Source organism: Theobroma cacao, chromosome 5, assembly GCF_000208745.1.
Source record: "Theobroma cacao cultivar B97-61/B2 chromosome 5, Criollo_cocoa_genome_V2, whole genome shotgun sequence".
Taxonomy (NCBI): Eukaryota; Viridiplantae; Streptophyta; class Magnoliopsida; order Malvales; family Malvaceae; genus Theobroma; species Theobroma cacao.
Window position 1 is genome coordinate 8,288,050 of NC_030854.1, and position 10,604 is coordinate 8,298,653.

General features: G+C 34.4%; 1 protein-coding gene across 3 annotated transcripts; it reads left to right on the forward strand.

Moving 5' to 3' along the window:
• On the forward strand, window positions 550-9,664 carry LOC18598374. Of its 3 annotated transcripts, XM_007027874.2 has the most exons (20): window positions 556-815; window positions 1,140-1,191; window positions 1,517-1,593; window positions 1,683-1,816; window positions 2,074-2,170; window positions 2,382-2,439; window positions 3,490-3,598; window positions 3,705-3,825; window positions 3,926-4,112; window positions 4,793-5,139; window positions 5,724-5,812; window positions 5,937-5,992; window positions 6,220-6,297; window positions 6,513-6,653; window positions 6,918-7,023; window positions 7,381-7,455; window positions 7,609-7,658; window positions 8,333-8,483; window positions 8,577-8,743; window positions 9,146-9,664. In XM_007027874.2, exons 1-20 carry the CDS (start codon window positions 763-765, stop codon window positions 9,386-9,388), a joined length of 2,391 nt encoding a protein of 796 aa, XP_007027936.2. In that variant the 5' UTR covers window positions 556-762; the 3' UTR covers window positions 9,389-9,664. The 3 variants fall into 3 exon arrangements, with proteins under 3 accessions (XP_017977514.1, XP_007027936.2, XP_017977512.1); XM_018122023.1 differs by lacking the exon at window positions 1,140-1,191 and having other exon boundaries at window positions 558-815; XM_018122025.1 differs by lacking the exons at window positions 8,333-8,483; window positions 8,577-8,743 and having other exon boundaries at window positions 550-815.

Sequence of the window (10,604 nt, forward strand, 5' to 3'; positions counted from 1 at the left end):
TATATTGGTTTTGAATTGTAATAACATTATATTCATTGATTGTAATGTGATTGCATTACAATTTTATATTATAATGGTTTGTTATAAAATAAATATTATAATATAATTGAATTAGACACATGTAAGAAATATACTCTCTCTCCTCTCATACCAAACACTACTATTATAAAAACATCCAAAGATAGCTTCTATCTTATAAGATATCTTATAAGATAGGTTAGAATTTCGAAAGGATTATTGAATTATTTTTAGCTTTGCATATTAAGGTATTTGCTTTCATTTAGATAGATAGATAAGAGTTCCTACAAACGATTTTATACATAAATAAGTAACATTAATAATTAACTATATCATGTGCATATAAATTCGGTCCATTGCGGGTTAAATGTCGTGGTGGCAGGCAGCGCCAAACCAACGCCGTTAAATTGATTCGTTGCTCTAAGAGCACGTAGCCTTTGCCAATTTTCTCTTTCTTTTGATGGATATTTTGGCATTATTTTAAGTTGTTGATAAATTGACGTAATTTCAAACTTCCATCAAAAAGAGAGAGAAAACGTTGAAAGTTGGTTGCCGCAAGGTTTACCAAATGGCCATACCAAAACCCAAACCAAAGCCAAGTCCCCTTGCGCGCGGACCAAACTCACCTCAAATCTCATCTTCGCTCATCACTTTGTTTCTTCGTTTCCTTTTACATTTCTCTTTCTTTTTTTTTTCTAGGGTTTCCTCTCGAAAACCAGATCTCCTCATTCTTGATTCTTCACAATGTGGCGCTCTCTTTGGCGGTCCATCGATCGCTTCTCTCTTCAACACTTCAAGTAACTTCTCCTTCTTTTCCAATCTAATCTTTTATTTGAAATTTGGAAATGCTTAATCTGATTATCATTAGCCTTGGATTATAATTCACTTGTTTACTTTACAAGTTTAATGCTGTTTAGAACTGAAGTGAGATTAAAATGTAATTGTGTTCTGTTAAATTATAATGTGGTGATTATTTTTCTTCTCTTGAATTGTTTTATTGTTCTTCATTATTTTGGTGACTTTAATTACTTTATTTTTGCTTAGGATTCGTCATTTTTATTTTGATGATTATTATTCTAAAGAAGATGTTTTTTTTTTTCTAAATATTGTTCTGCATATAGATACGTAATTACGGAATTGCAGCAGATCAAAGTTGTCAATAAGCAGAACAGGGTAACTTATTTAACTTTTTAATAATTCATTATCATAATTAGTATTGTTATTCTAAATAATGGCAGTGGAGTTTGAAAACTCCATGAACAGGTTTATATGCTTGCCATGTCTCTGTTTAACTATAAACAAGGAAGTCAAAGTTCAGTTAATTAAGTCAACGAAGATAGTTAACTGAATAATTTGGCTATTAAACCTGCTTTTGGGTTTTTAAACTCTAATCTCTCGATGTGTTGGGTAATTATCCTATTGATTAGTATATGAAAAATTTCTTTCCAAACTGACCTGTCTTTTTTTTCCCATCCTGTTTGTTCAATCTCTTATGCAGGAAGCAGTGATAGATCTACTACAGTCTATTGTAGAGATAGTGACATATGGTGACAGACAAGATCCATTAATATTTGAGTATGCATTACTCTTGAGACATCTCTGCATGCATGGTTATGCCTTTCAGTATTTTTGTGATATAATCGGAATTTCTTCAATTGTTGCAGATGTTTTATGGAATGCCAAGTTTTAGCAGAGTTTGTACGGGTACTAAAGATCAGTTCAAGTTCAAGAATTGAGGCACCGTTGCTTCAGTATCTAAGCATAATGATTCAAAACATGGATAGTGAACATGCAACTTGTAAGATACATAGTGCCACATATATGTATGTTAAAACTTCTTGCAATGTTTAGGTTTTTCCTTTCTCTACGCCTGTTGGCATCTCTCCAGAAATGCTCTTGCCTCTCAGGATCTCAAACATAAATGTTGACATGCTATCTGCAAATAATTACATTTGAACTCTTTTTGCTTACTTGTCTTGTCTCTCAAATTCTTTTTCTGTCGTCCTTGACTGCTGTTCATGCAACTTTGGTGATGCATAGAATTGATTGATGCAGATTATTGTTTAAGCAATGACTATATCAACAACATCATAGCACATCAATATAACTTTGACGCAGGAGATCTTGCTCTTTATTATGTGTCTTTCTTAAGGTTGTGTTTTTATTCTTTCTCCTTTAAATTTCTAAAGCATAGGAATATAATTTTCCATCTATTTAAACAGATTACCAGTTTCCACTGATTTTTTTTTTCTTTCTAAAACTATTGCTTGACTTGCTTACTAAAGATGGAAACAAATTTGACTATATTCATTATCCTTTTTTCCACGTTGTCTTTTTTTTTTTTTCTTTTTCTGTTAAATCAGAGCAGTGAGCAGCAAAATAAACAGAGACACACTTTGCCTTCTTGTCAAAGTTCATGGGGTAAGTTAAAGTTCTATAGCTTTTATTTTATTATGATTATTTTTTTGAGCCAGTGCTCAACAGCTCATTTATTTAAGACATTATTTTATGTTATAATATGTTTGTGCTCTGTGGTTGATGGAGTTTGGAGCATTGATATAATCTTGTCATACGTATATTTTGTGTTGACTGCCAACATGCAGTTACGATGCTCAAATGCCAACATGCAGTTACAATGCTCAAACATTTGCATTTTTGCTTAAGCAAGAAACCTTGATGAAGTCAATATCTCAATCGTGCTTTCTTTAACTGTTGCCTCTAATAAACCTTTATTCCCTTCTCTACCTGCATTTATATATGTGCCTGCTTCCTTTAAATTAGTTGTTGATATTGAACATGCAAAAAGTTATATATTTTGCTCTTAGTCAAGGCAGATGAGGATAGAAGATTTTCTTTGGATTCTTCTTGATAAAGCATTTGGTAGGTCTATTAAATTACTTGCCTCCCAAGTTTGGTGCATTTTTTGGTTTTTCAGCCAGAAAAACAGAAGTCAGAGGCACCTGACTTCATCTTCACTACCTGCCTCAAGTGCCTTTTATCTTTTATGTTGATATAGGGAGAGTAGCACCAAACAGAAACAGGAAATTTGTTTGACAACTTTCATATATAGATAATAAATAATGGTCTACTGTGTATATTTATTTAAGGAGTAATATAGTTCAAATCGCAGGTTAAAATTATTTAGCAAATTTTCTATATGTTTACTTGTGCTCGTGTCTATTTTCTGTCTAATGAGAATATATTGTCTTCACTTTGTGTGCATGAAATATGCCAGTGCTCTTGCTTATGTAAATAAAATGCATTTTCTTTTTTCTTTGATGTCTTGTATTTTTTTTTATTTTATTTATTGTCTTTTACCATTGCCTGACAATTTTTTTTCACAAACTTGCATGATTTATCTTCAATTTCCCATATTGTTCATTATGTTCATTAAATTGAGTTTTCTCCTGTTTGCTCACCTTTATTTACCCCTTTTGCTTTCAAACATTGCATCTTTCTTTGTTACTGCAGGATGCAGTAGTCTCATTTCCATTGTACAGTGAAGCTCTTAAATTTGCTCAACACGGGGAAAAGATGATTCAAACAGCTATACGTGCATTAACTCTCAACATATACAATGGTACTATTCATCTGTTGTCTTTTTTGATGACATAGATTTGATGCCTTTTCCATAAATTTTTGGTATCTTAAAATAGTATGCTTTATTCTTATTTTGGTTTATGCAGTTAGTGATGATATGGTCTATACATTTGTAACAACTCCTCCAGCCTCGAAGTACTTCTCAGACTTGGTTTCTAGTTTAAGGGAGCAATATCTACATCTAGATGCCCTTATCCATTCTACAGAGTAGGTTGCTTTCTATTTTTAAGGAAACTTTTGGTAATTGATAATTCCCTAGTTAATTTTTAAAGTCCTAACTTTTAAGGCAAAAATTACCATGGTGCAGGGAAAAATGCTCTCATCAAAAGAAAAAGGACATATTTATGGAAACTGATAAAATTATAGACGATCTTTACTACTTCAAGGACATTCTTTCTGTTGGAGAGCCTCGTTTAAGTAGAGTTGTTACCCAAAATCTTCTCCGTTTACTTATTTTTCCCTTGTTGCTCCCGCTACTGCAATTAGAGAACAAAGTAAGTTGTCATGCTCATGATTCTTTTCATGCTTGATTTTGTGATTGCTAGAGATAAAAACTATTCGATTTTGTGTAATTTCTGAGGTAATTTACAATTGTTTTAAAAGAATGGAGGTATCTAGTGAATGATTGCTAAAATTTTTTAGAGGTCTGGGCTTGCGCATCATATATGTTGGAGTTTGTATTTGTACAAGAATAATATCTGCACTCTTCATGACATTTAAATCCAAGCTAATTCGTTATTTTAGTTTCAGCTTTGATTACTCGCTTCTTTTTTTCTCGTGTCAAAATTTAAAAAGTCAGGTAGTGCTCTTTAGTTATGCAAAGAATGTAGAGGGATTACAAGGATGAGAATAGTCTTTTCCTTCGATGGTTTTCTTAGACTTGGTCATGAATTTATTGTCTGCCACCTCTAAATGAGGTTCAAGTGGTAGTCTGGTAGCTAAACAATGGGCTTGGTTTTTGCTTCATTCACCATCTTCACTGTTCCCCCCAAAAACTAGAAAAAAGGGAAGGATATGAGAAGTTCCAAATTAGAATAAAAACACTCTGCTCCAAAGAAGAAATCTGTTGGTGGAAATGTATAATTGTATCTCTTTTGTTAGTGATATTTGAAATCTGTTGCTGTTAGTTTTTTCTGCACGAAACATTCATTCATCAACTTATGTTTTGTTTCAGGGTAGCTACAACATCTCAGTAGTCACTTCTCTGTACATAGTTTCTCATCTTCTTCAAGTTGTTGGTGGAAAACACTTGATTAATGCAGTGGCTGGTCTTCTTCTATATCATTATATAACATCAAGTCAGGGAGATGCTACCAATGGAGATATAGCTGGTAGCACAAGTGATCCAAGTGCTCTTCTCTGCTCATTGAATGATATAAATATCAAGGAAAGTTCAGGTCCTGGGGCTGAGGATGCAGAAGATGTCAACATAAACTATTTACTTGAACATTTAAATAAGCATACAACCTCAAATTCTCATTTTGATGGCACCCCTACGAAAGATAATATGTGTATAGAGAGGTTGGTATGCTTTCTATTCTGGTGTCATATTTGATCTTGACAAAATTAATAAACTTTTATTCTCATAAAGAGGTTGGTATTGATAAATCTTTAATTCTGATTTACATTTTTCTTTAAGATCTAATGCAAGATTAATGGTGTATATTTTATGCCTAGTGGCAATATGTTGTTTCATTACTAAGGAGATTCCAACTAAAATATTATTTGTGTTAATAACTTGGGAGTGGAGCTTCACCATTCTGGAGCACATCTACTAATTCAATTCAGGAGGCTTAGGTAGTCCTAAAATGAGTGGTTAACTATTAAATTATTTCTTTATCTCTGCTTTAAGTTTTAGTTATATTCTTCAATCTCTTCTGGAATTTGTGATCACTACTTTGGTACCTTTATATATTTATTCTTCCATCTGCTACCATAATGTATGACCATTACCTGAGAACAGAAAATACAGACAGCTATTTAGATCCCTCTCATAACTGAATATATAAGTAAAGCAGTTCTATATGTAGTTACTTGATTGTATTTTGCAAGAATTTCTGTGTTTTATAATTTGTATTGATGCTTTAAAATTGTTGTTGGTGCAGGATTGGGATATTTGCATATATATTTTCAGACAATCACAGTATATCATTAGCATCTCTATTTTTACTACTTACTCTAGCAGAAAATAAAGGTACTTATATTTATAATCCTTTCAGTTGTATTTATCATAAATGCTTGCATCGATGCTTAAATTTATTTCTTTCCTTACACTTCTTTTTTCAAAATGAAAATTATAATTTTGGCTTATTGTATAGATCTGGAGCATTTTCCAGCATCACTGATAGGAATAAGTCAAAGTCAGGACTTGACGGTAAGAATGGATCTTATTTACATCTAAATGTACTTATTATGTCTGAAAATATATATTGGATCAATGCATAAATTATTTTGAGAATGCTAGCAATGTCAAGTATATGGAAAAGTATTATCTAGTTTCCATTAGTATCCTGAAAATATGATGTCAAAAGTTTTTCCTTAGCCAATGATATTTCATTGTTCTTTAAATTTACTGATTTATCTGTTTTCTGGCAACCCCAGTTTACATGCTCCCAGAACAACTGTGAGTCAGCTTTTCCCACAGTGGATGGAAGTATTATTGTGAGACTTCTGCCTCAGGTAGTGTGTTAACTGGGTCCTGTTACTTTTCTTCCTGTCCCCTTCCCACGCTTTTGGTCTATATTCATTTTAATGGTATTTTAATCATTTAATTGGTGTTGCTAGAATATTTTTGCTGGACAGTGCCTGGAATTGTGATGCTCTCTTACATGGTTGTGTCAATTTTTAACATTATATGATTTCTCTCTCTTATCTTAAACTTCATTTTAAAATAGATTTTGAAGGCATTATTGAAGTTTTTAGCAAGCCAACCACCAATTTCCCCATCAATACAGTGGAATATAGGGTGGTTTTTGCGAAAGCTACTGCTATGTCAAGGAAATATGCTCACTGATGACAATATCCACCTATTCAATGTAAGCATTCTACTGATCTGTTGTGCTTGATTTAAATTAATTATTTTTAATGGAAGTATTTCTGCTTTAGAAACTTCATATTAGAACAAAATGAATGAGGTTTTCTTGTTCATGCATGGTGGGTAAGCCAAAACTTGTTGCCTCTTTTAGCCTGGTGTTATTACAAAGTATAAACCATCATCAGCAGGTTGGATTTCTCTAAAAATTTAATGTGATTATGTGAAAATTTTCTAAAGTTTTATATTTTCTAGTTATTATCGACAGACTTCATACAAGCAGTCCCGTGAATGTCTTCAAAAAGAACTTGATGGATGTTGGTTTGATCATATCCCAGACACTATAAGACATGAGTTAAGAAGCTGTAGAAAAGGTATCAATTACTGTAATTTAATTCCAGTTTGAACTTTATCTTCTTTTTTTTTCTCTCTATGGTGGGGTGCACCAACCCCGAGCTGTAGTGCAACGCTTGGGCGACACGCAAGAGCCCCAGTAGCAAGCTATTGTAATGGGCTCTCCCCCTAAAAAATTTAATTTAATATTATGTGGACTGATGGCCCACGTATCAGATATTAAACAGATAAGAACAGATACTACACTATCTTCTTAAATAGGAGGTGAAAGATTTGCATGATGTGGGATTATGTGGATGTCGTGAAAACACATCCTCATGTCTTTTTCTAAATGGAAATTATGTAAAATTGATGACATCTATTGCGATTTCATACAGCTCTTGAGGAAAAATCTGAAGCTAAAGATCCCTTATTCATATTGGAGCTTGCAATCTGCCAGCAAACCTTGGATTGTATTGAACTTTAGCCCCCCTCTTCTGTTTTCTTTTCATAATTCAATACATGTGCAATGTGTGTCTAATTTGTTATGAGTTTAATTGAAGTTTTCTTCATGTGATGCTTCATAAAAATTTACACCTTGCTCTTATGTCATTTATACAATGCAGGCAGTTCGACTTCTTATTTTGCTTGGCAGAGGATGGTTGATGCAGTCAAGGTTTTTTTAATCTCTCCTTCATATATATAGTTTTTGAATTTATTTATATTTACTAGGGTTCCTAGCTATTGGATTGGCTTTGTTGTGAAATTTGGACATGCATATGATATACCTGATAATTGAAGGAAATCAAGTTGGTGTTTGTCGTTAAAATGGAGCTTGAATACAAGACATGTAGATATTAGGGATGTCAACAGGGTGGTTTGGGGTGGGGAGTCCATATTGATAAAATGGAGCTTAAATACAATGCATATGATATTAGGGATGTCCCACTTTTGTCCCTGGCAGGCAATTTAATTCCCACCCCCACCCCCCCTTCCCAGCTCTGCCTCTGTTCCTGAATTTTCATTGCCAAACCTGTCCTCGTCGGAGTGGGGAATAAGGTTTCGCATTGGGTTTTAGTGAAATTGAGTAGAAATCAGTATATGGTTTGGTGCATGTATAGAATTTGAAATATACCAGTCTCATGGGGTGTTGTTACTAGCATTTTGACAACCATTTATACTGTTATGTCTTCTGAGATATGATTTGGCTGTTGTTTAATTTGATTAATAATTCTCCATTGAAAGCATTACTGCTGTAATGTGCTACCTACACATTTGCTTAAAAGTTTACCTTTTGAGCACTCACTGTTGGTTTTTCCATGAAGATCTCACGAAACTTAATAAATGTAGGTTTTCGTTCTCCATCTTCAGCTCAAGGCATTAATTTTCACGGGAGGTTTACTTGAAAAACCCTCACTGAAGTCATTGAGTAACAGTGATCCTGGGAAAACTTATAGTACAGATATTTCATCTGCCAGCTTTGGGTCAGAGGTCTCTTTAGGTTGGATATCATTCAAGTAAATGATGTTTTGACAATCCAAAATAACTTCTGAAACCATGTAATCTCATTCTTCCCTTTATTGAACTTTTGTAGGATCAGGAATCCCTTGTAGGATTGCTTTCTCATATGCTGGAGTGAGGGATATTTACCTAATACCGGTGGCAAGGGGAATTTCTGGAAAATTGATTCTTGCGGAGAAGCATCCTTTCCGGAGTCAACGAGGAGTTGTAATTGCCATTTCTCCTTTGGCAGGGTTAAGTGTGAGTCAGGATGTTGTTGAGTTTTTTTTTTTCAAGTGCTGTGATTTTAATGAGGGCTTTAAAGAGATGTTTTGGTATTGGTGTGACCACTTGGGGATGTTCTTGTCTAATCCAAATGACAAATATAATCAACAAATAAACACGTGCCTCTCTTGGTTGTCTTCTAAAATGTCCTAATCCCTCTCTTAACTTTCTCCTTTCTATGTGAGTGCTGTTCAGTATCTCTGATCGAGTACTCATCTCAGTATTGATTTCTAGTGGAGTTGGCCTTGTGTGTTGACTATTTGGTGTGTTGACATATGCAATTGTTGAAAATTCTTTGATTCTTTCAGATACTTGAAGCTTGAAATAATTGATTCTCTCATAAAATTCATAGTATTGTTTCTTTCGTTGTTCACACAGCCTAAGATAGATGACGACCACCCAACATGGTTACATCTTCGGATAAGAGAATTTGATCCAAAATTCATTAAAGCTAAAGGCAACCAATCAAGGGTTTCCAATCCTGCTGATGATGGGAGATGGACACTTGGTTTTCCTAGTGCAAAGGCTTGTGAGACTGCTCGCTTACTGATTCTGGAAGAAGCTTGTAAGCAGAGGTCTTTTGTTGAGAGCATTCTTGCTCCGCTGCTTCAGGATGATTAAAGCTCCAGCCTGAGTTATAGGTTTGCTTACTAAATTAACTAAAAGGAGTGTCTTGAGTTTTGTTTTTGGGAGGGGGGCTTGTTGGTTTCACGAAAGAAATTTGTAGACTGACATAGACAGGACGGCTTTGCGAATGAGTAGGCACTTACTATAATATTTTTTTTTCTTTTACTATGATATGCTGATTAGGCATTATTTTGTTGTCAGTATGTAAAAGTAAATATATAGACATGCAAATAAAAATGTCACGGAAGTTGTGACTTTGCTACTCCCAAATTCTAGCCTCTGTTTCTCAATTTTTGTTTTCTTCCTCACCCGTTTTAACACACTTATATGTTACGAGATGAGATTTCTCTTTGCATCTTATCTAATGATTTTGAGGGCTGCTGGAGTGCATTATCCACGTGGTCTTTTTCTTTTTCTTTCATGAATATATTCAAATGTCGCACATATGGTATAGAAACTTAATGATGTCCCAGGCTTTTGTCGCGACTCTGTACGAAGCATCTCATGTAAAAATCCATTTGCAGTCTTATCATCTTCTGGAGTGCAACTATGGTACCTCTCCCCTCCTGTCTGCATTTTGCACGTGCACGGTGCATCAAATTGTGTCTATATCCCCCTTATCCTCGCACAGTATTTCCAGCTCTGCATGACATCAAAAGACGCAAAATCTTCTCAAACCGAGCTGAGAATAATGGCCTGGCTATAATTTCTTTGAGATTGTGTAATCATGACACTTGTGTGTCTGTTTTTAGTGAGCCTTTGGAAAGGTGGTTCAGTTAAGGAAAAGGTGAACATAAGGGAACTAGTGAAGAATTAACTTATTTCAGCAACACCATTACCATGCATCAAGAATATATGCAGGGGGTACCGTCAGGGTGGGAGGGGCATGTCGTCCGTTGTTCGATCCAGGAAAGAAACAGTGCAAGGGTTAATTTAGCAGCATCGAGCAGAAGATACTGAATGATGATAAAATAATGGCAACTTTTTAGAAAAGGAGTGTGTGGTACGTAATTCCATCACCTTTGGCATTAACAAAGCTGTCGTGTCAAAATTAGAGCAACTTTTTTCTCCAATATTGTTAAACCTTTCAAAGTCTGGGCGGCCAGCCAATATACTATTAACAATTCCCTTTCCCTTCCCTCTCTTGGATATTGCTTTCCTCCACATGGCCACGTATAGACCAAAAGATGCTTATTTGAAGCTTAAAAGC